The sequence below is a fragment of the Salvelinus alpinus genome, chromosome 1 (genome assembly GCF_045679555.1).
Source record: "Salvelinus alpinus chromosome 1, SLU_Salpinus.1, whole genome shotgun sequence".
NCBI classification, from domain to species: domain Eukaryota; kingdom Metazoa; phylum Chordata; class Actinopteri; order Salmoniformes; family Salmonidae; genus Salvelinus; species Salvelinus alpinus.
Window position 1 is genome coordinate 95575895 of NC_092086.1, and position 24858 is coordinate 95600752.

At 41.6% G+C, this 24858-nt stretch overlaps 1 protein-coding gene and 1 pseudogene across 2 annotated transcripts; both read left to right on the forward strand.

Annotated features, from left to right (window-relative positions):
* The first annotated feature begins 2310 nt into the window (after nucleotides 1-2310).
* Nucleotides 2311-7881, forward strand: LOC139535422 (LIM/homeobox protein Lhx1-like). 2 transcript variants are annotated; one of them, XM_071334829.1, is made up of 5 exons: nucleotides 2311-3078; nucleotides 4289-4512; nucleotides 5044-5285; nucleotides 5910-6075; nucleotides 6547-7881. In XM_071334829.1, exons 1-5 carry the CDS (start codon nucleotides 2909-2911, stop codon nucleotides 6918-6920), a joined length of 1176 nt encoding a protein of 391 aa, XP_071190930.1. In that variant the 5' UTR covers nucleotides 2311-2908; the 3' UTR covers nucleotides 6921-7881. The 2 variants fall into 2 exon arrangements, with proteins under 2 accessions (XP_071190930.1, XP_071190920.1); XM_071334819.1 differs by having other exon boundaries at nucleotides 2312-3078; nucleotides 5011-5285.
* Nucleotides 7882-8785: 904 nt separating this feature from the next.
* Nucleotides 8786-24150, forward strand: LOC139566670 (protein AATF-like; annotated as a pseudogene).
* Nucleotides 24151-24858: the final 708 nt, after the last annotated feature.

Genomic DNA, 24858 nt, shown 5'->3' on the forward strand with positions numbered 1-24858 from the left:
TCAATTTAAAGGCCTAGTGCAGTCAAAACGATTTTCCTGTGTTTTTAAAACATATATATATTTCCACACTATGAGGTTGACATAATAGTGTGAAATAGTGAAAATTATGATAATGCAATTTTAGTGTAAGAGCTGTTTAAATTAGTTAATAGACCAAAAGAGAGTTCCAAACCTCTCTGCCAATAACACATCATTTCCCCCTCCCCCGTCAGGCCACTCCCAGACAGTCCTAGCAAAATTATTGCTTTAGAAATTGCTCTTTTTGACCATTTGAATTGAAAACAATCACAGTAAGGTATTACTTAATTGTTAAGCAGAAATTATTTGACACTGAGATAAAAATGGCTCACCATGGCCTTTAAACCCACTGGGTACACACTGGTTGAATCAACGTTGTTTTTACGTCATTTCAATTCAATTATGTTGAACCAACGTGGAATAGACGTTGAATTGACGTCTTTGCCCAGTGGGAAGCCTGCTTTGCACATATACAAATAAATAAATCATATGAGGAGCTGGGCCTACAAGAATAGACCTGGATTTATATTTCAGAGTCTGAATGGGACTATATCACAACAGTTTCAGTCGTCCACACGGTTGATTGTTTATACATTTCCCCGGGCAACAGATATCAGCGGCACGCAGAGCTGTGGCCTGTGGGAGAAAATGGGCATGAAAATCCGCTATCTCCACGTTCCCAGGCCTGCAGACTGTCCCAAGTGCATTGCCCACTGCGCGATACTATCTTTCAGGGAGCGCCTATCGCTAGACATGATATTATAATGATTATCCTTGCCCTTTCACCTAAAATGTAGAATAAGCGCAGGGAAACATTAATCTATGGAGAAAGCTTGTATTCAGACTTCCCAGAGCCCTTCCCTCCCCTCATCTGCAGATGATGAAGTCATGATGATTTGTCATTTCTGTCACGGCTCCACAGTCTTATTCTCAGGCCTACTCTTTCGCTATGTTGCTTTAATACAGTATTATAAAAATACACTTTGGAAAACAATGTAGGCTAGTAAAATGTAGACCTGTATACAGAGTAGGCCTAAATAGTGAAAAAGAATTGACTATAATAATTGACAAATTGTTATAGTTGTTGACAAGGTTATAACAATTATGTTAGTTCAACTCTAGTTAGCGAAAATGTAGGCTACTCTAAATTATTAAGACATCAAAACACAGTCATAAATGACCATGTACATTTCTGGAGGTTAAAATTGGTTTATTCTATGAAAAACATCCAGTGTCAAGTTTTTAATGTCACATGCACAAGTACAGTGAAATGCCTTTCTTGCAAACTCAAAACCAACAATGCAATAATAAATAACAATGTAATACTAGACAAAAAACACACGAGAAATAAGAAGAAACATGAAGAACACAATACGGAAATAAGTAAGCATACCATATACAGGGCCAGATACCTTTAGACAGGCATATTGTCCTGTTTGAAATTAAGAGCCATAGAGTGAAACATAAATTAAGACAATTCATTTAAAAATCTTTCTGGTGAGTTTTTAATGTCTGTCAAAGCCATCCAAACGAATTCTTAATGTGCATGGGGTTTAATAGCCCACTTTTGTAATTATAAAATATATGTAATCTTCATCATCATCATCATTATCGTCCAAGTCTGACAACATCAAACTCTATAATTGCAAGTTAACCTAACTCTGTCGTTTTGCATTGCCCTTCTTCCACATTTGAGGGTGGTGGTTTCCTTTCAAATAAAGTAACATATGTTGGGTGTTTATCCGTATGTTTCTGATTTAACTATTTAAATATCCATGCATGTGTCAGAGATGCATTTCCGTTTGATTAATCGATCTGTGAACTTCAGTGCGTCCGTGTCATTCACTTTCTCTCCTCTCCTAAGACCTGCAAACAAATGATATAGGAAGGCCTATCCATAATGATAGCCTTATAAGTTATATTTCCAATTTCAGATGAATAATGTTAGATGTAAACGAACTTAGTTTCCTCTGCCAAAATGACTATAAACTACAAGAAAAGTTGTTGTTTTCATGAAATACTGTACCTTATTAAATGTATCCTATCCGGAGACCCTAGCTCCGCTTCCACCTGGAATATGCTATATGCCTGCTGTATCGAGTTGGAATTTACGAGTTTCTAAAACAATACGACCGTTTCAAAGATACGAGGCAATAGTCGTTCTCTGTTCCCTAGTCCTTAGTGGGTCCGTCCGGCAAGTTTAGCGGGCATAGTAATTGCCACTCCAACAGCAAGCTGCTGATAGGTGTCGATTCAACATGACGTCAGGAGGCTCCTAATAAGGCTAGCTCGTGCGCTTTCAGAGGTACGGATACTGAAGCTTGGACTAAAGAGTGCATCATACTCGAAGAATAGAAGGATTATGACAGAATCGACAAGAAATTGAACAGATTTTTATCATATTTGTGTTAACTTTCGGCTTTGGCAATAATTATTTGGCTGTGTGGCAGTTATGTATTCGTGCGTAATTGTAGTGGCATGATGCCTTGTTCAGATTCACAAAATCATTAGCCTACTATCGCACCTCTTGGCTCATATTGATGGACAAGCAGAGGCCTTGCTCCTCTCAAGTTTGCATTCTTGCTTGTGAAATGTATTCACTTTGATAAGTTAATTGTTCATTTTCGTTTTTTTTATACCATTTTTTTTTATAGCCAAGTTTGTTCTGTCCATGCAGGAGGAATGCAATGATATTTGAGCTCAAGGGATATGATGATGCTAGCTCATTGTTGAGAGATTCGTCTGAATGAGCTGCATCCCCTGGATTGTAGGAGTGGACTAGAGCAGGTCATTCTCTAAATCAACAAAGCGACTAAGGAGACAGACACATCGCTTTCGTTTGGGACAAAACAGAAAGACATTCACTTGGAATAGCTGGAATTATCCAAATATGGTTCACTGTGCCGGCTGCGAAAGACCTATTCTGGACAGGTTTCTACTCAATGTTCTGGACAGACCATGGCACATCAAGTGCGTACAGTGCTGTGACTGTAAATGCAATTTGACAGAAAAATGTTTTTCACGGGAAGGGAGACTGTACTGCAAAAACGACTTTTTTAGGTAAGCACAACTGGGCACATGCCTTTCAGTATTGTGCGGAAGAGCTTTAGCTTCTACTGGGTATCCAATTAAGCAGAACTATGCAAATGTACAACAGATTATGTGAAATGCAAGTTTTATCATAAAAAAATTATATTGCAAGATTGTTTTTTTTTGCAACAGGGCCTCGTGTCAATCTTGTTTAATCTATCCTCATGAGCGACATAATTTGAACAAACCAGAGGCAGGAAACCCAGATTATGAGTGGTGATCCAGGAAAAGCTGATACATTATAAGCATATATCACCATGTTCTGTGACGGATTAAAGAAACGCGTCCTTTGTTTACAAGGAAAGGCTGTCAAACAAACCGCGGGGATTAAAATTATGCCAGGATTCTTGACGGAAATGTATTCTGCGTTCAATCAGTCGGCGCACACCCGTTTGTTTGCTGAGACTCTAGTGAAAATGTGATAAGTGGATTTGAATAATAAATCATCTTGAGAAAACCAATACTGCAATCACAGAACTCCAGTCCACACGTTTGTTAACTATTTAAATACAAAACTATTTACATAAATATAGGCTACATTGCAACATTGAACATTTAACTGTGGCTTTGTTATTTTCAAGCATTAAATAGGATATATTTCAATAATGGACCGTTTTTTTATGCATGTTTGACTTCTCGCCATTCAATAACCTAATAATAAACGGCGTGGCCTTTCTTGAATTATAGTTTATTTTAAGAGTTCTGCAACACGTAAACCTAGGCCTAAATATAAGATACATTTATATTTATTTATAAAAATGTATTTAGCCTAAAAAACATAATTCTTATCTTATATTTATGGTTGCTAAATAACTGGTTATCTGTGTGAATAGGCCCACGTAAAATGAATATAGTGGCGGTGAAGCTAGTGCAGGCCCAACATGTCATTTACAGATTCACAAACAAACTTGAAAAGAAAAAGCCTACGAAATGTATATATATAGTTATATTCACTTCGAATCTCATCAAAAATATATTAAGCATCAAAATACTGAAAATTAAATATTTTGCTTCATGAAAAACGCGTATCCCTTCGTGTAAACATCTATAATGTTGGCAATAATATTTTCATGTTATTGGTAATCTGATGTGAATATTTTCTGTGGCTATTTGCTGGTACACTGTCAGCCCTGCTTTGTTTGATCAATGATGGTATTTATTTTTGCTTTCTTTCTTTTAGGAGATTTGGCACAAAGTGTGGAGGTTGCGCCCAGGGAATCTCGCCCAACGATTTGGTTCGAAGAGCAAAGAGCAAAGTGTTTCACCTGAACTGTTTCACGTGCATGATGTGTAACAAACAGCTATCTACTGGAGAGGAAATGTACATTTTAGATGAATTTAAGTTTGTTTGTAAAGAGGACTACCTAAGCAACAGCAACGGAAAGAACACAACCCTCCTCTCAGGTATGGAACATGACTTGAACCACATCCCAATTTTCAACCATAAAGCGTTAATATATATGTATATTCTATATAATTCTATAGCCTCTTGTGAATCATTATTTTCAACTTTTTGCTATTGCTTTATATTCCATTTATAAAAAATATATATTTTTGGGGGGCGGGGGGAACAGTTATGATAACAGTATCTTGATAGGTTTAATAACAGTACAAATCTAAACAATAGCGTTGATGACGATTAAAATATTATTATGGGTATTAGAATTGATTGTTAATTCATGTTATCATCACCAATAATAATATGTCTAAAAGTAGTTGGCTAATATGTCTAGTGCATAATACTAATAATAACAATATTAATTGGCCCAATAGTAGCCTAATAATACTCTAATGATATGGTATTCTTGTCGATTCTTTTTTGTATATTCGTTAATGAATATGCTATAAAGTCATAAGAATACATTTAAAGTCATTTCATTTCGTGTTTCTTTCATCTCACAGTCACGACCTGCAGTGACCCAAGTCTATCTCCAGATTCCCAAGACCCACAGGATGATGGTAAAGATTCGGAAATCGGGCCTTTATCTGATAAAGAGGTGGGTAGCAATGAAAACGATGAGCAGAACGTAGGGGGGAAACGACGTGGGCCTCGAACAACTATAAAAGCCAAGCAACTTGAGGTCCTCAAAGCTGCTTTCACGGCCACGCCAAAACCCACAAGACACATTCGAGAACAGCTGGCGCAGGAGACAGGTCTCAACATGAGAGTGATCCAGGTAAGAGTCCATTTCGCTTAAGTCTGTATCACACGAACAATAAAAAATATGCTTATTTTCAGTATTCTTATACGGGTCTGTGAGAAAGTATTTTCAATTCAATGGCACCTAGGTCAATAATGGCAGATGGCAAGATATGCAGATTGCTTACCACGAAAGTGGTGCAGATGCACATATTGTCATGACTTCACAATGTTTTCACACCATGACCTCTAGGCTATCTATAGTCTATACATATCAATGCAAAGGTCTTTGTTTTCTCATTTTGAAAATAGCGGCTATATGTTGGACTATTAGGCTTTAGCATATGTTACGAGAATGTGGCAATTGTGGAGTAAAAGGGTGGGGGGGTTGTCCCTGGCTGTTAAGTCCCTGGTATTCACGAAACATACGCTAAACTGGGTTAAAGATCATTAAACATTTGACAGTTGAGCCAAGGACCCATTTAGAGGTATAGGCCTATAGGCTAATCACGTCATGGTTATTAAAAGGGCATTTCACAACATGTCATCAGATCTGGGACCTCGAGATGCTGCACACATTTCTGATGCACAAAATAAATATTTGACCGGGGCTGAAAACTCAATTTCAATCAGCCATTTCCATGTAATTTGTGGTGTGCAGGTTTGGTTCCAAAATCGGCGGTCTAAAGAGCGGCGCATGAAGCAGCTGAGTGCGCTGGGGGCGAGAAGGCACTCGTTCTTCCGCAGTCCAAGGAGAATGAGAACTCTGGTGGACCGACTCGAACCCGGGGAGCTGATCCCCAACGGCCATTTCTCATACTATGGTGGTAAGGTATTTTATATTCACCATGGTCCACCCAAATAACACATTTGTGTTTAAAGATCATCCGAAATGTATTTTGATTATGAGCGCCATGCACAGGCCTTTTTACCTTATTTAAATTCCCAATTTCACTCATAATTCACAGGTGTTTTATTGCATAAAAAAAAATGGCAATAGGTCTAGGCTTACTGTATGAATTACATTTAAACATTCTTGGGGTGAAGTGAAAAAAATAAGAGAAAAAATAGGCAATAGTTGTCATTGTTTTAAGTCTAATTACAATACTGTCATCCTCCAAATCACTATTATGGCAAATTAACCCTTTATACTACTGGAAATGTAATAGTTGTACTTTTTTTGGTAATTTAAATGGCATTCCTATAGTTTCATTGTACCGGTACAATACATTTTGTTATATTTTTTATTTTCACCACATAAGCATTTCCCATAATAATTCTGGTGTATATGTTTGTAGATTATCAGAGTGAATACTATGGACCTGGAGGAAATTTTGAGTACTACACCCAAGGCCCCCCCTTGTTGCAGGCCCAGACCCCAGTGGACCTAGGCTTCTCCTCTGGCCCCGCTGGCACCCCTTTAGGGGGCATGGACCATCACCTGGCTGGGCACCACCCATCTGGTGAGGTGCAGTGCTTCACTGACATCATATCTCACCATCCAGCGGACTCGCCTAGCCCCGAGCCCAACGGACCCGGGTCAATGCACAGCATCTCCAGTGAGATGTGTGGCGTCAGCACACCCTTCACCTCACTGTCCATCAACGGCAGTGGATACAGCAACCAATTGTCACACCCCTCCTCAGAGATGAGCGAAGGCACTGTCTGGTAGCCCACAGGACATTATGAAGCCAAGGCTAACTATTGACTTAGGAGGCAACTGAAGTCCTGAGCGAGTATCCCTTTTTATTTATATTATTTATTTATTTATTCGTCAATTAATTTATACATAATAATATATACGCATTTAATTTATTACTTGTCTCTAACTACCTTTACTGCTGTTTTGATTGTTGCAGTTTTATTTAAAGATTCACACAGTAACAGTGCAGACTCCAAACCAGTCATATAATGGTGAATACTGTATAAGCGTTCAGCAGAACTTTTGCTTTAGAGGGTCTACCATATCAGATAAAAATGTTTTTTTTTTACCTAAAGCTTTTATGATGGCTTTGGTAGTCGTGCTTATTTCTCAATTTTGTTTTTGTTTCTCTGTATATGTCTGTGTTTTGCCAAATCCTAGAGAGTTTGCCTTCAAAAGGAAAACTTTAAAAAGTTGTATAATCTTTTATTTAATTGAAAATAACTTGAATTTGAAGATGAAGTCAACCTTCTAAAAATCGATGGACAATGGTTTGAGGTGGACATACAGTAGAACAGTCAACTGTTTACGTATATATTTACAGTACTTCAGGGGTTTGAATATGAGCATTGTTTGAAACCTCTTGATTCAGATGTGAACATCGTTCAAGCAACAAACCAAACTTTTGTATTTATTCTATTTATATTATGGTCATGGTTCCTCACTGTGCTAGATTGTATTATTGTGTTTACTTCGAAGAACATATAAAAACACAAATAGACCGTTGCCAAATAAGGATAAAAGCACAATTCGTTAGTGCTTTGCGTCATCAATTGCTGAACATACTACAAGAAACATAGTAGCATTTTTAACAGAATGTGTTAAATTATAGTTAATTATATAATGAGGCTGTCTATTGTGTCCGAACGGCTTTATTTTGTGTCTTTACATGAAAGTCCAAATGATTAAACATTGATGGTCAAATATGTTACCAGCAGCTGCTATATTCTTGAAATATCAACTCTCATATGATTATGTGACCTCTAGTGCATATTAGACCATTCACTGTATAATAAAACATGTAAAAAAAAACTGCAAGCATTTTTAACGATAAAGGGGTGGACATTTTTAGGTTGAAAAGATGGACGCTACTGTTCTTTCTTCACTCACTTCTAACACACCTTCTGCACACTTCTTGATTTCTAAACAGTCGACCTAAAGTACAGTTTACCCAACTGCCCCTAGGCCCTAGTGTTATGTTATTTAAATCCCTGACATTGGGTGTGTCTGATGTACAGAATCCACTCACTGATTAGACTACAGTACACAGAGGGCCACATCCACGTCTACAATGCTGCTCAGCTCTCCATCATCAGATAAATTGACATGAGGATGTCTGAGCAGGTACAGGCCTCTCCCATAAGGGGATTAGAGTTTGGAAAGAGGAAGATCAAGCCTATAAATTAAGAAAATATGATATAACGGTAGATCTACATAAATCTCAAATGCAATAAGATTTTTTAAATATGATAATGAGATCCTACATGTATGAATTGGCACCAAAAAATTGCACTCACAACCCTGTGGCACTAATTATTGAAGTAGGCCTACAACATATATAAAGTATATTATTCATTTACCATATATTATAACCCACTTTACCTGCAGGGTTTACGGTGTATTATGCTGAACAACAATTACGTCGGATAGTATTCGTCCACCCGACATTATCTGGTTTAATTATTTTAATAATCCAAAATCAATAGCCCAAACAACAACCCCCGGTTGCTTGAAGTTAAATTGTAGCAGATCTATTTCGTTAATCTATTTTTATCTTTGAGTCGCCTCTTGATGACGTAGGGATTAAAACGTGTGAGTTGTGAGTGCAAGGAACGATGGCTGGCTACAAATCACAACAGCTCGAGGATTTATTAAATCCTCTGCCCAAGTTCACGGATCCAGGGGATGATAATGATTTACACGATTTGTAATGTTTTATAGGTATATTTTGTTTTCGATTTGAGGACAATGTTTCCGTTTTCATGTATCAACTCGTTACACACACGCCGGGTAGCATGTAAAACTAAGCTAGCCAGTTAGCTAACAGGCTAGTAGTACACTGAAAGCACGAAACACCTCTATAAACGATTATGATGCAGTACTGGCAACCAACCACTTAGACATGTATTTGTTGTGAGGTTTTCAAACTGAGCACGTTGTAGGATGAACACCCACTGCACCAGTTCCAATAACATATGATTCTGCTACTGGTGCTGCTAGCTAGCTATGATGACAATTTTAATATTATCACTAGCTAGTATTCTTATCTCTCCAAACCTCTTATATTCATTGTCATTGCTAGCAAGTCGGCTCGATGCTGAAGATACAAATCAACATTGACATGACCTTATGGAGAGGGGCAATATCCTGTCAGTTTTTCCACTTGACTTGTCTTTCTCCTGAAGAATTCTTCTGATTTAATTGTAACATTCTGATCCTGAACAGTAAGCTATTATTGCCAGCCACTTTGTATATTGATCAGATATGACTATAAACTTGCAGTTTTCAATCATTCAATCTTAATGTTTGGATACCTCCCAGAGACGAAAGCCAAGGTGGTAGAGGCATTTGAGGGTGGTGGTGATGATGTGGTTGCCTTAAGTGGGCTCCGGAAGAAACCTATAACTCTGCTGGAAGAGACAGACAAACGGTACCTGGCCAAGGCAACCTCTCGTAAAGACATGCTAAAGGAGATCGAAGGTTCTGGTGAGTTGGAACATGAATGTGTCATTTATAATAATGATAAACATATATGTTGGATAATCAATGCAACTGACCACAGGGAAAAGGAAATAAGGAACCTGTCTAGAAAGTTGGATGAGAGCTGGTAGTTTGGGTTCAAGTACTTGAAATGCATATTTTTTTCCTTCTATCCCTGGAATTGATCTGATAAGGTTGGATTGGTGAAACGATAAGGTAGTAACCTTGATTTTACTTATTTAATCAGATACATGCTCACCCTTTTGGGGCGGCAGGTGGTTAGAGCGTTGGGCCAGTAACCGAAAGGTTGCTAGATCGAATCCCCGAGCTGACAAGGTAAAAATCTGCAGTTCTGCCCCTGAACAAGGCAGTTAACCCACTGTTCCTAGGACGTCATTGTAAATAATAATTTGTTCTTAACTGACGTGCGTGGTTAAATAAAAATAAATAAATAGGAAGGGAGGAAGGAAGAATGTACACTGCTCAAAAAAATAAAGGGAACACTTAAACAACACAATGTAACTCCAAGTCAATCACACTTCTGTGAAATCAAGCTGTCCACTTAGGAAGCAGCACTGATTGACAATAAATTTCACATGCTGTTGTGCAAATGGAATAGACAACAGGTGGAAATTATAAGCAATTAGCAAGACACCCCCAATAAAGGAGTGGTTCTGCAGGTGGTGACCACAGACCACTTCTCAGTTCCTATGCTTCCTGGCTGATGTTTTGGTCACTTTTGAATGCTGGCGGTGCTTTCACTCTAGCGGTAGCATGAGACGGAGTCTACAACCCACACAAGTGGCTCAGGTAGTGCAGCTCATCCAGGATGGCACATCAATGTGAGCTGTGGCAAGAAGGTTTGCTGTGTCTGTCAGCGTAGTGTCCAGAGCATGGAGGCGCTACCAGGAGACAGGCCAGTACATCAGGAGACGTGGAGGAGGCCGTAGGAGGGCAACAACCCAGCAGCAGGACCGCTACCTCCGCCTTTGTGCAAGGAGGAGCACTGCCAGAGCCCTGCAAAATGACCTCCAGCAGGCCACAAATGTGCATGTGTCTGCTCAAACGGTCAGAAACAGACTCCATGAGGGTGGTATGAGGGCCCGACGTCCATAGGTGGGGGTTGTGCTTACAGCCCAACACCGTGCAGGACGTTTGGCATTTGCCAGAGAACACCAAGATTGGCAAATTCGCCACTGGCGCCCTGTGCTCTTCACAGATGAAAGTAGGTTCACACTGAGCACATGTGACAGAGTCTGGAGACGCCGTGGAGAACGTTCTGCTGCCTGCAACATCCTCCAGCATGACCGGTTTGGCGGTGGGTCAGTCATGGTGTGGGGTGGCATTTCTTTGGGGGGCCGCACAGCCCTCCATGTGCTCACCAGAGGTAGCCTGACTGCCATTAGGTACCGAGATGAGATCCTCAGACCCCTTGTAAGACCATATGCTGGTGCGGTTGGCCCTGGGTTCCTCCTAATGCAAGACAATGCTAGACCTCATGTGGCTGGAGTGTGTCAGCAGTTCCTGCAAGAGGAAGGCATTGATGCTATGGACTGGCCCGCCCGTTCCCCAGACCTGAATCCAATTGAGCACATCTGGGACATCATGTCTCGCTCCATCCACCAACGCCACGGTGCACCACAGACTGTCCAGGAGTTGGCGGATGCTTTAGTCCAGGTCTGGGAGGAGATCCCTCAGGAGACCATCCACCACCTCATCAGGAGCATGTCCAGGCGTTGTAGGGAGGTCATACAGGCACGTGGAGGCCACACACACTACTGAGCCTCATTTTGACTTGTTTTAAGGACATTACATCAAAGTTGGATCAGCCTGTAGTGTGGTTTTCCACTTTAATTTTGAGTGTGACTCCAAATCCAGACCTCCATGGGTTGATAAATTTGATTTCCATTGATAATTTTTGTGTGATTTTGTTGTCAGCACATTCAACTATGTAAAGAAAAAAGTATTTAATAAGAATATTTCATTCATTCAGATCTAGGATTTGTTATTTTAGTGTTCCCTTTATTTTTTTGAGCAGTGTATTTCAAAAGCAATTTCATCAAGGCACTGCATTTGAAAATGGTATTTTGTAGAATTCTGCCCTCTTGTGGTTCTGCAAGGGACACCTTTACATTTAGTAACTGTCCATCATTCAGTTCAAAATAAACTACAAGTAAATGTGCCTCTCACGCCACACTAGATTCTCTTATAATCTTGTTAATGTCTCCTATAATTATTACCATAACACATTGCTGGTGAACAAGATACCGTAGCTTTAATAGATTGATGTAGGTTCCTTATTTCCAATTTAATCTATGCTCAGCTGTGTATTGTCAAATCATGTGTAGACGTTTAATTACAATAAGCATGTAACATAGAATAGCTTAGGCCTACATCTTCAAGTGGGCTGTTTTTTTGGCTATTAAATGGAGAAATTGCATTGTTGTTAATCAAGCTAATCCCTGTTTATCCAAACACATGCACATTTGTGGCCTGCTGGAGGTCATTTTGCAGGGCTCTGGTAGTGCTCCACCTGCTCCTCCTTGCACAAAGGCGGAGGTAGCGGTCCTGCTGCTGGGTTGTTGCCCTCCTACGGCCTCCTCCACGTCTCCTGATGTACTGGCCTGTCTCCTGGTAGCGCCTCCATGCTCTGGACACTACGCTGACAGACACAGCAAACCTTCTTGCCACAGCTCGCATTGATGTGCCATCCTGGATGAGCTGCACTACCTGAGCCACTTGTGTGGGTTGTAGACTCCGTCTCATGCTACCGCTAGAGTGAAAGCACCGCCAGCATTCAAAAGTGACCAAAACATCAGCCAGGAGGTATAGGAACTGAGAAGTGGTCTGTGGTCACCACCTGCAGAACCACTCCTTTATTGGGGGTGTCTTGCTAATTGCCTATAATTTCCACCTTTTGTCTATTCCATTTGCACAACAGCATGTGAAATTTATTGTCAATCAGTGTTGCTTCCTAAGTGGACAGTTTGATTTCACAGAAGTGTGATTGACTTGGAGTTACATTGTGTTGTTTAAGTGTTCCCTTTATTTTTTTGAGCAGTGTATATTCTTCACAATGATGAACCAACTTAAGCAAATATTATCATCTATTTTTCTCAGTAGACAACCGTGTCATTATTTTATTGAATCTTCACAGCTCTTTGGGACCAGCTACTTGAGGGGCAAATTAAAGTGCAGAAAGCTCTTCTGACAGCCAATAAGCTGCCACAAACACATACCTTCCCATAGTTCAAGAAGAGGGGTGGAGCAGAGTTTGCTGGAGCGTTGAAGAATAGTGAGTGCATTGTTTCTGGTTATATTTTAAACTACATTTTATTTTACAGCTACCAAGAATATTAAATTAATTTAACTTTGTTGATCCCCAGGGGGAAATTGAGAAAAAATGGAAATTACACAAAAACACACATTACAAAGTTAATAAATGATGTGGTGATAATACTGAATGTTTTGTCTAGACATGTTATCTCCCAGACACAGATTTAGAAAATTAGTATTGCTTGCCTGCATATGCAGTGATTATTAGTGCGTAAAATAAGTTACTTTAAACGCAATGGCATTTGAAACATGAATTTTTAATCTTGGTGGACAAGGCTGGAGCTAGTGTTATGGTTTAGTATTTGGTGAGTAGAAAATAATTCAAACTATGTGACTAGAATCTGAAGTAGGCTTGGCTGTCGGTAAAAACATCACTACAGGAAGATTGTCATAACGAAATCATATTTTCTGTCTTTTCTTATAAGAATATCTTAATCCTTAATTCCACAGTGGAATCATATGTGAAACGCTAGTTTGCTTTTCTCTCATTATTGTTTAAACCTGACAGATTTGTCGTGAGTCTTCTAATACTATTTTTCTCAAGGCGTGATGGTAGTCCACCTCCCTCATGAAAATCACTCACACAATTTTATAATCAATGCCCACAGTAATAGGATTCCTCTGGCCATGGGCAATTAATACAGTTTTTCCCTTTCTTTCTCCCCGCGCTGATCTCAAAGCTACGAGACACTGGCTTCTCTTCATTTGCATATTTATTACATTGGACTCAAATCTGGCGAGTGATTGATGTGGAGCCTGCCTCCTGAATTTTTAGCGGCCCATTATTATGAAAGGGAGGGAGGGGGCTCCAGCGTGCCAGTGTACTTTTGATTAAAGTTGAAGAGGAAGGAATCATAAGTGTTCCCCACCTCCTTTCTTTTCCTACACCCTGTGATTTGGAGGGCAAAGTCTCGAAGATTTGTGGTATGTTTTAATGGATGTTGACGAGATGTGGACTAACAACAGCCGAGGCAGATCTGCTCCAAAACATTTTATGCTTGAGGGGAATACTTTCTGTAGATTGGTTGACAAGTGAAGTTATATTTTCTATTGTTATGCGGTATAACTTTGTTTTATTATTTTCCCTTTTCCACCCAGCTAATATTGAGGATTTGACTTGCACCGTTATGCCATTTACACTCATACTTCCTTAATTCATTTTTATTTATTTATTTATTTCACCTTTATTTAACCAGGTAGGCAAGTTGAGAACAAGTTCTCATTTACAATTGCGACCTGGCCAAGATCAAGCAAAGCAGTTCGACACATACAACAACACAGAGTTACACATGGAGGAAAACAAACATACAGTCAATAATACAGTAGAAAAATAAGTCTATATACAATGTGAGCAAATGAGGTGAGATAAGGGAGGTAAAGGCAAAAAAAGGCCATGTTGGCGAAGTAAATACAATATAGCAAGTAAAACACTGGAATGGTAGATTTGCAGTGGAAGAATGTGCAAAGTAGAAATAGAAATAATGGGGTGCAAAGGAGCAAAATAAATACAGTAGGGGAAGAGGTAGTTGTCTGGGCTAAATTATAGATGGGGTATGTACAGGTGCAGTAATCTGTGAGCTGGTGAGGGAGATAAGTGTTTCCAGTTTCAGAGATTTTTGTAGTTCGTTCCAGTCATTGGCAGCAGAGAACTGGAAGGAGAGGCGGCCAAAGGAGGAATTGGCTTTGGAGGTGACCAGAGAGATATACCTGCTGGAGCGCGTGCTACAGGTGGGTGCTGCTATGGTGACCAGCGAGCTGAGATAAGGGGGGACTTTACCTAGCAGGGTCTTGTGTAATCATATTTACTACTAATTGTCATTTCAGAGTTTGACAAAGACCAATGTTAAGTTTACTTTAGACAACACCATATTCATAGCATGTTTCCCTCTATCTTTACCCTCTTGGTTCCCATATCTCTCTGTTAGTATATTACATCCTGACAGCATGTTCTCTCTATGATGTTCTGTAAGGTCACAAAGCACTGAAGGCTCTCCAGAGTCTCCACTGGAGCTACAGGACCAGCTGCTCCATCAGAACCCAGACACTAGGCCCATCTCCCTGGGCACGACCTGGGGAGCACACAGGTCAGCACTGTCTCTCCTCCACACCCACAGACAGCACACGTTGTACTCTGCTACATGAACCACTCTCCTGATTAACATTAAATGCTCTGAATTTCAACCTACTTCCGGCTTTAAAGGCCCAGTGTAGTCAAACTTTTTTCCCTGTGTTTTGTATCATATTGTACAACAGCTGATGAAACTAACACTGAAAAAGTGTGAATACATTTGCTGACATCACCAGGCGGTATAAGTTGATATAGACCAATAACAAAGCGAGTTCAAAACCTCTCTGCCATGACCGGGAGACCCATGAGGTGGCGAACAACTGTACGGTGTTTCCTCCGACACATTGGTGCGGCTGGCTTCCGGGTTAAGCAAGAAGCGGTGCGGCTTGGCGGGGTCGTGTTGCGGAGGACGCTTGGCTCTCGACCTTCGCCTTCCCCGAGTTCGTACGGGAGTTGCAGCGTTCAGACAAGACTGTAACTACCAATTGGATATCACGAAAAAGGGGTAAAATGTACCAAAACAATAAATTGATATAAAAACTCTGCCAATAACAGCTAATGTTCAAGATTACATATACCTCCCCCTCTCCACTAAGAACACTATCAGACAGCCCCTAACAACATTTTTGCTTGAGAAATAGTTTTTTGCTAAAAAGCTATTTTTGTTTCTCTTTGACCATTTGAATGGAAAACTATTACAGTAAGGTTCTTATTAATTGTTACCCAGATTCAAATCAAATGTTGTCACATTTCCCGAATACAACAGGTGTAGACCTTACAGTGAAATGCTTACTTACAAGCCCTAAACCAACAATGCAGTTTTAAGAAAAATAAGTGTTCAGTAAAAAATAGATTTTAGTACAATTTTTTCATTACAAATAATTAAAGAGCAGCAGTAACATACAGGGGGTACCAGTACAGAGTCATGAAAAGTATGAAAAAATATAACTGTTTGGCCATAATGACCATTGTTATGTTTGGAGGAAAAAGGGGGATGCTTGCAAGCCGAAGAACACGATCCCAACCATGAAGCATAGGGGTGGCAGCATCATGTTGTGGGCGTGCTTTGCTGCAGGAGGGACTGGTGCGCTTCACAAAATAGATGGCATCAGGAGGAAGGAAAATTATGTGGATATATTGAAGCAACATCAGTCAGGAAGTTAAAGCTTGGTCACAAATGGGTCTTCCAAATGGACAATGACCCCAAGCATACTTCCAAAGTGTTGGCAAAATGGCTTAACGACAACAAAGTCAAGGTATTGGAGTGGCCATCACAAAGCCCTGACCTCAAACCTATAGAAAGTTATGTGGACAGAACTGAAAAGCGTAGGTGAGCAAGGAGGCCTACAAACCTGATTCAGTTACACCAGCTCTGTCAGAAGGATTGGGCCAAAATTCACCCAACATATTGTGGGAAGCTTGTGGAAGGCTACCCGAAACGTTTGACCCAAGTTAAACAATTTAAAGGCAATGCTACCAAATACTAATTGAGTGTATGTAAACTTCTGACCCACTGGGAATGTGATGAAATAAATAAAAGCTGAAATAAATCATTCTCTCTACTATTATTCTGACATTTCACATTCTTAAAGTGGTGATCCTAACTGACCTAAAACAGGGAATTTTTACTTGGATTAAATGTCAGGAACTGTGAAAAACTAAGTTGAAATGTATTTGGCTAAGGTGTATGTACAGTGAGGGAAAAAAGTATTTGATCCCCTGCTGATTTTGTACGTTTGCCCACTGACAAAGAAATGATCAGTCTGTAATTTTAATGGTAGGTTTATTTGAACAGTGAGAGACAGAATATCAACAAAAAAATCCTGAAAAACGCATGTCAAAAATGTTATAAATTGATTAGCATTTTAATGAGGGAAATAAGTATTTGACCCCTCTGCCAACAAGGGTTTTGCCACCAAGTACTAAGTCATGTTTTGCAATCACAGAGGTCAGATGTTTCTTGTAGTTGGCCACCAGGTTTGCACACATCTCAGGAGGGATTTTGTCCCACTCCTCTTTGCAGATCTTCTTCAAGTCATTAAGGTTTCGAGACTGACGTTTGGCAACTCGAACCTTCAGCTCCCTCCACAGATTTTCTATGGGATTAAGGTCTGGAGACTGGCTAGGCCACTCCAGGACCTTAATGTGCTTTTTCTTGAGCCACTCCTTTGTTGCCTTGGCCGTGTGTTTTGGGTCATTGTCATGCTGGAATACCCATACACGACCCATTTTCAATACCCTGGCTGAGGGAAGGAGGTTTTCACCCATGATTTGACGGTACATGGCCCCGTCCATCGTCCCTTTGATGCGGTGAAGTTGTCCTGTCCCCTTAGCAGAAAAACACCCCCAAAGCATAATGTTTCCACCTCCATGTTTGACGGTGGGGATGGTTTCTTGGGGTCATAGGCAGCATTCCTCCTCCTCCAAACACGGCAAGTTGAGTTGATGCCAAAGAGCTCCATTTTGGTCTCATCTGACCACAACACGTTCACCCAGTTGTCCTCTGAATCATTCAGATGTTCATTGGCAAACTTCAGACGGGCATGTATATGTGCTTTCTTGAGCAGGGGGACCTTGCGGGCGCTGCAGGATTTCAGTCCTTCACGGCGTAGTGTGTTACCAATTGTTTTCTTGGTGACTATGGTCCCAGCTGCCTTGAGATCATTGACAAGATCCTCCTGTGTAGTTCTGGGCTGATTCCTCACCATTCTCATGATCATTGCAACTCCACGAGGTGAGATCTTGCATGGAGCCCCAGGCCGAGGGAGATTGACAGTTCTTTTGTGTTTCTTCCATTTGCGAATAATCGCACCAACTGTTGTCACCTTCTCACCAAGCTGCTTGGCAATGGTCTTGTAGCCCATTCCAATCTTGTGTAGATCTACAATCTTGTCCCTGACATCCTTGGAGAGCTCTTTGGTCTTGGCCATGGTGGAGAGTTTGGAATCTGATTGATTGATTGCTTCTGTGGACAGGTGTCTTTTATACAGGTAAGAAACTGAGATTAGGAGCACTCCCTTTAAGAGTGTGCTCCTAATCTCAGCTCGTTACCTGTATGAAAGACACCTGGGAGCCAGAAATCTTTCTGATTGAGAGGGGGTCAAATACTTATTTCCCTCATTAAAATGCAAATCAATTTATAACATTTTTGACATGCGTTTTTCTGGATATTTTTGTTGTTATTCTGTCTCTCACTGTTCAAATAAACCTACCATTAAAATTATAGACTGATAATTTCTTTGTCAGTGGGCAAACGTACAAAATCAGCAGGGGATCAAATACTTTTTTCCCTCACTGTAAACTTCCGACTTCAACTGTATCAATGATGTCGCTCTTGCTGCTGGTGATTCTCTGATCCACCTCTACGCAGACGACAAGTTCTGTATACATCTGGCCATTCTTTGGACACTGTGTTAACAAACCTCCAAACGATCTTCAATGCCATACAACTCTCCTTTCATGGCCTCCAACAGCTCTTAAATGCTAGTAAAACTAAATGCATGCTCTTCAACCGATCGCTGCCCGCACCTGCCCGCCCGTCTAGCATCACTACTCTGGACGGTTCTGACTTAGAATATGTGGACAACTACAAACACCTAGGTGTCTGGTTAGACTGTCAACTCTCCTTTCAAACTCATATTAAGCATCTCCAATCCAAATTAAATCTAGAATCGGCTTCATATTTCGCAACAAAACCTCCTTCACTCATGCTGCCAAACATACCCTCGTAAAACTGACTATACTACCGATTCTTGACTTTGGTGATGTCATTTACAAAATAGCCTCCAACACTCTACTCAGCAAACTGGATGTGGTCTATCACAGTGCCATCCTTTTTGTCACCAAAGCCCCATATACTACCCACCACTGCGACCTGTATGCTCTTGTTGGCTGGCCCTCACTACATATCCGTCGCCAAACCCACTGGCTCCAGGTCATCTATAAGTCTTTGCTAGGTAAAGCCCCGCCTTATCTCAGCTCACTGGTCACCATAGCAACACCCACCCGTAGCACGTGCTCCAGCAGGTATATTTCACTGGTCATCCCCAAAGCCAACACCTGTACACAGGCAATCTGTAAATAGCACACCCAACTACCTCATCCCCATATTGTTACCTATCTTTTTGATTTTTTGCACCCCAGTATCTCTACTTGCACATCATCATCTGCACATCTATCACTCCAGTGTTAATGCTAAATTGTAATTATTTTGCCTCTATGGCCTATTTATTGCCTTACCTCCCTAATCTTACTACATTTGCACACACTGTACATAGATATTTCTATTGTGTTACTGACTGTACGTTTGTTTATGTGTAACTCTGTGTTGTTGTTTTTGTCGCACTGCTTTGTTTTATCTTGGCCAGGTCGCAGTTGTAAATGAGAACTTGTTCTCAACTGGACTACTTGGTTAATAAAGGTGAAATAAAAATAATACAAACTGAGTTAAGGTATTGTTTCTGACTGTTCTTTATCTCTTCTCTCAGGGTTTTGGGCGTTTGACAGAAACATCCTCACCCAGGTGCTTGAGAAATTGCTATTTGCTAAGAAGCTAAAAACTCACCAGAAGCGAGCGGGTGGAGCAAGCAGAGGGAGGCGGGTGGAAAGAATGGGACAGGCAGAGCAGTGACTGTATGCTAGCAGGATAGTCCATATCGCCAATAATCTTTGCTGAGAGCAATGTTGTGTTTCCAAAAGTGGATGAATTGGCCTAAAGCCTAAACCCTTAGCTATCTCTCCCAATTCAAATGAGCTAAAAAAAATTGTAATAATGACAACATTAAAATAAAAAATTTTGACTGCAGCGCCAGCGATAAAACGCAAAAAATAGAGACACGTTCTAATTGAGCGAGACGTGAAAGCGGACAACCCGCCCCCCCTACTTCGGTTGGGTCATAATAATTCAAAACAATGCATTCTAAAATAAATCACACACATGCCTCATACGTTCGCCTTTGGTGAGTTTAGGCCATAAGGTACTTCAATGTTACCCAGAAATGATTTGATATTGAGATAAAAACAGCTGCATTGGCCCTTTAAAGAATATATCTCTGGTGGGAGCTTTCACCATGAAACCCTCTCTTCAGTCAGATTCCTTCTAGTTTGTTAAGCGTTCATCTGTTACAGCATTAACTGAGTGAGATACGTTAAGCTCTGTATCTTAACTTAATCTAGTCAGCAAATGCAGCATCTGAACTTTATTAACCTGAAATGTAGGCAATGTCACGGCCCAAAATGATTTCAAGCAAGGAGCATTTGTAGGTTGTTAAATACATTACGGGAGATAGAGGGGTTGTTTTAGATTAGGACCCGCGCAGCTCAGCCATCCCTCTCCCTCCTCCAGAGGTGCCACTTTATCTGGAGAGCAGCCTGTTTATCTAGGGTGCTACATCTGGAGTTTATGACTTCACCTCCTGCATCGCTACATGACAGAGAGCTTTTTCTCTCCCCCTCTCTACCTCGTTCTCACCCCTCCCTCCCTCCCTCTCCCCTCCTCTTCCGCTCTCTTCTCTCTCGGGGGACAGAGCAGCTGCTGAAAGCTAACACACGTCTGAAAGACCTGGACGAGGAGATCTTTGATGATGATGATTTCTATCACCAGGTAAATATCAACCCTTCTGCATGAAACAATCATCACACAAGGGCTGAAGCATTCCTAAAAATATCTATTGTTTGATACCACACTTCCATTTTGTTACAAAAGTGGACGTGTATTACAGGCAGCATATCAGGAGTAAGCGATGCTGTGCTCTTGGGAATGGTGCCTGGATCTACATTGTGTCGCGTGAAGTACCAAGACTGCCCTTGTTATTATAGTTGGTCCTTCAGAGGACAATGTCCTGTCATTCCAGTCTCCCCCAGTCTGAGGGCTCCGGAAGTGCAGCTCAGAGCCGTTCCCTGTGGGACTAAGCCTGCTCCAGTAATACTCCAGTAATACATGGTTTTAATGTGGTTAACCTCTCACACCAGGCCAGAGCTGGACTGATCTTTGCATCCACCGAAACCTTTTTAGTCAGCAACTCTGTGCATGCCATAAATCACTGTTGTGCATTTGTGTGTGTGATGCTGACTCCTATAGTACTGTAATGGCTCTCTCTACACCGCTCAGTACAGCTGAGGCGTAGTCATTAACCATGTCTGTGAACAGAGCGATCACTCCCACACTGGATTAGAGTCATTATGTAGCACCAATGGAGCTTTAACAGTTACATTCACCAAGGAACTGCAAGATATGCACATTCCTAACCTACGTCCTGATCAAGGATGAGGAAAGCTATGGGGACATGCACACTGTAGTGTGCATGTTGTGTTGCTGGTGACTTGGTAGTGCCCATTCTCGCTATCTTTCCCTGTCTCAGAGCCTGGAAGCTGGCCATACAGAGAGAGAGCCCCATAGAGGGAGAGCCAGAGGGGTTAATTGGGGACATTAATGAAGATTCTCTCTCTCCTGATAGGGGTCAGGGAGAGGGCTGCATGGTGGCCGATTTTAAAACGAAATGGTCCAGTCAGTCAAGACGAGACGTTATTATCTCTGGGGGGAACACAAAGGAACAGGGCTGAGTAATGAAACTACTCCCTGTAATGTGGGGCTGTGTGTGGGGTTATGTGTAGTCAGAGTCAGTTGTGTGAATGGAGTGTGAATCAATGAGAACTGTCCTCATTAAGATGTTGTACTGTGAGGTCCAGTGCTGATGATCCTCTGGGGTCCTGGCACTGTGTTACTCTTCTAACTGAGGCTGATGCCCAGCGGTGGTTCATTCTGGCAGAGCCTGGCTGGTCTGGGCCTAGGTTCTGTGGTTGGCTGCTGGGCTGACGCTGTTGAAGAGGTCCAGGTTAAGTGAATGGATTTGCTGCTAGGGCAGAGAGGAGGGGGAGAGAGGGAGCTCTGTACTCTGGTGAATGAGCAGGGGGGATAAATATATCCACACACACACACACAGGAAACACTAAGTCTCCCCTTTTGGTCTCTTTTTCCTCCGCTCACCTTATTATGTTTAAAACAGCTTCTGCGGGTGCTTATTGAATGTAAGACAAGTGCTGCAGACCCCAACGACCAGGTGGCTATGGGGAGGTGAGTGATGTGTGTGTGCATGCGTCTGTGTGTGTGGTGCTGAGATCTGGGATTACCCCTCTAGGCTTTGTCTGATAGGGGTCCTCTCCTCTCCTACTCTTCCAGACAATGGCTAGCCATTCAGAAGCTTCGCAGTAAGTTCGAAAAGAAAGTGGCCACCAAGGCGAGCAAGAGCCGCAAAGTCAGTTGAGTGGAGGGAACAGCGAAGGTATGTGAGGAAATATTGATTCACTAGAATATTTCCTTTTCTCCACATTAAAACTCTGACAATAATTGAGTGCCCTTGTTTCCATGTACGTCTTGTTCCATTTATGTCCGTTAGCAGTATTAGGTGTAGTCGGTCTGTTTTTAGCATCCACTGCAGAACAATCTGTGTTTCTCTGTCCGTGGAGGCCCCAATGACCGCATGTATTACCCTTGGTTCGTTTATGAAAAAACAAATAGATTTCACTTCCTCTAATGCCGGTTTGTCTAATGTCCTTTCAGTTATTTTAATGATCTTTTATAGAAAATGTCCCCATCTGTTAATGTAAATTCCATTTATATAGACTATTTTTTTTCAACTACGCTATTTGTTTTCTCCATTTATTGCAAGTGGAAAGGTCAGCCTTTTATTTGGGGCCTTTTGTGCCCATTGTATTTCTCTGTGTTTATCTTATACACGCAGGCACACTGAACTAACACATGGACTCAAATACTCACATTTATTAACGGACAAACCACAGTTACACACATGTACATTGCATTAACATTTTAGTCATTTAGCAGACACTCGTATCCAGAGAATACAACATAATTGAAATGGTGTGTATTCCCTATTTTTGATGATGTTTGTTCTTGCGTGCGTATCTGTCTAGGTTCCACATCCACAGTAAGCTGGTGAACATCATGGCCCCCATCGACCACAGCTCCATGAATGATAACGCACGGCGAGTCTCTTATTGGTCACGCATTACATGAGTAAAGGCAGCACTTTTCACTGACATGCCAATATTGACCTGTTCTTCAACCTATCACCTCCTCTATCTTGGGGCTGGAAATCACAGAGCTCAGTGTTCCTCTGTCCTGTCCTCTTGTCACAGCCATCTGACACACAGCCTCACTCACAAACCTGAAATGACTGTCCCTATAACGGCTACCCTCCCATAAATCTCTGAATGCTGCTTTGCTCGCCTGCTCTCCTGCACTCACACACAGACGTTGTTCCCCTTTTAGCTTTTTTGTTACCAATGTCTGTAGTTGGTCAGTGTGATTTCTAAATGAGAAGAACAGGTTCTTCAGTTGTAGACTGCTGATTGTCCTATTATGTGAGTTTACAAATGCCATAGCAGGAGTGTTGTAGTCTTCCATTTGCTAGTGGGTCCATATTGATTCCAAGCACACACTGGAGAAAGAGAGGACAGTAGATGGCTAGTCCCCTGACTGTCCTCCTTATCTGTCCTCGTCCAGTACATACTGTAGGTAGGCAGGGTAGTACAGGCTGAGGTTGTGTTTACTGTGAGATGACAGGTATTCTAAACGCGGTAATAACTGACCAATGGCGTGACCTTGCCCTGTCGTGTGTACAGCCCACCTCATTTCCATAGCAATCAATGGCCTACAGTAATAATGGTGATGTATGGCCGTTGCATCAGGCTGTTCACTGACCTTTCTCAGAGAGACACACTGGGTGACCTTTTGGAATGAATGCCCCGGCACAGCCCTCCTCACCCTCTATATCACCCTCCCTCCCGGACCTCTTATCTCTCTCCCCCACCACCGTATCTCAACGCTGCGCTGGCTTCACGGACGCAGCCCGCAATGCTCCACTGGCTCCATGAATGTTAATGTGAGGGGGGAGGGGGGCTGTCACAGACAGGTCCCACATACAATGCAGGATCTAAACGCTGTTTGTTTATTAATAAAGGTACGTGGTGGAGCTGATGAGTGAGTAGGCTCTTTTTATTTTATACTGACTTTTTCCGTCCCTGCACCCACTAAAGGATGTGCATTTGATCACTCTTGACACACACATACAAGTGTCATGCATACATTTCATGCACATTGCACACCTGTGCACATTTAAGTCCTCTAGAAGGTATTTAGACATTCATCATGGCACATTTCTGCATGTAATATATAGGAGATGAGATTTGAGGCAGGCTTCACCTCCAACCACACTTCAGCTCCCCTGTTTCTTCTCACTCACACACACACACACACACACACACACACACACACACACACACACACACACACACACACACACACACACACACACACACACACACACACACACACACACACACACACACACACACACACACACACACACACACACACACACACACACAGAGAGAGACACACACACAGAGAGAGACACACACACAGAGAGACACACACACACACACACAGAGACACACAGTCAGTCAGTCCTATTTTAGGCTGGGTTCTGAGCCTCTCCTCCTCCCCTGTCTTCCCGGCGCTCCTCAGTATTCCCCAGCCGATATTTACCGAGCTCAGGCGGAATGAGAATTTATGCATTATGTGGTGATGATCAGAATGTATTGTAATCCTTGACCCTGGTGGCGCATTTCAAATGAGGATTGGGGATTAAGCCCCTGTGGCTGGCTGACAGACACGTTGGCTCCCTGCCCCCTGAGAACAACACAAGGCTCCTCTTTAACACAACACATTACACAGATACAGGGACTGGGACCCTGCACTGACTGTTATGCTGTAGTGGACACAGA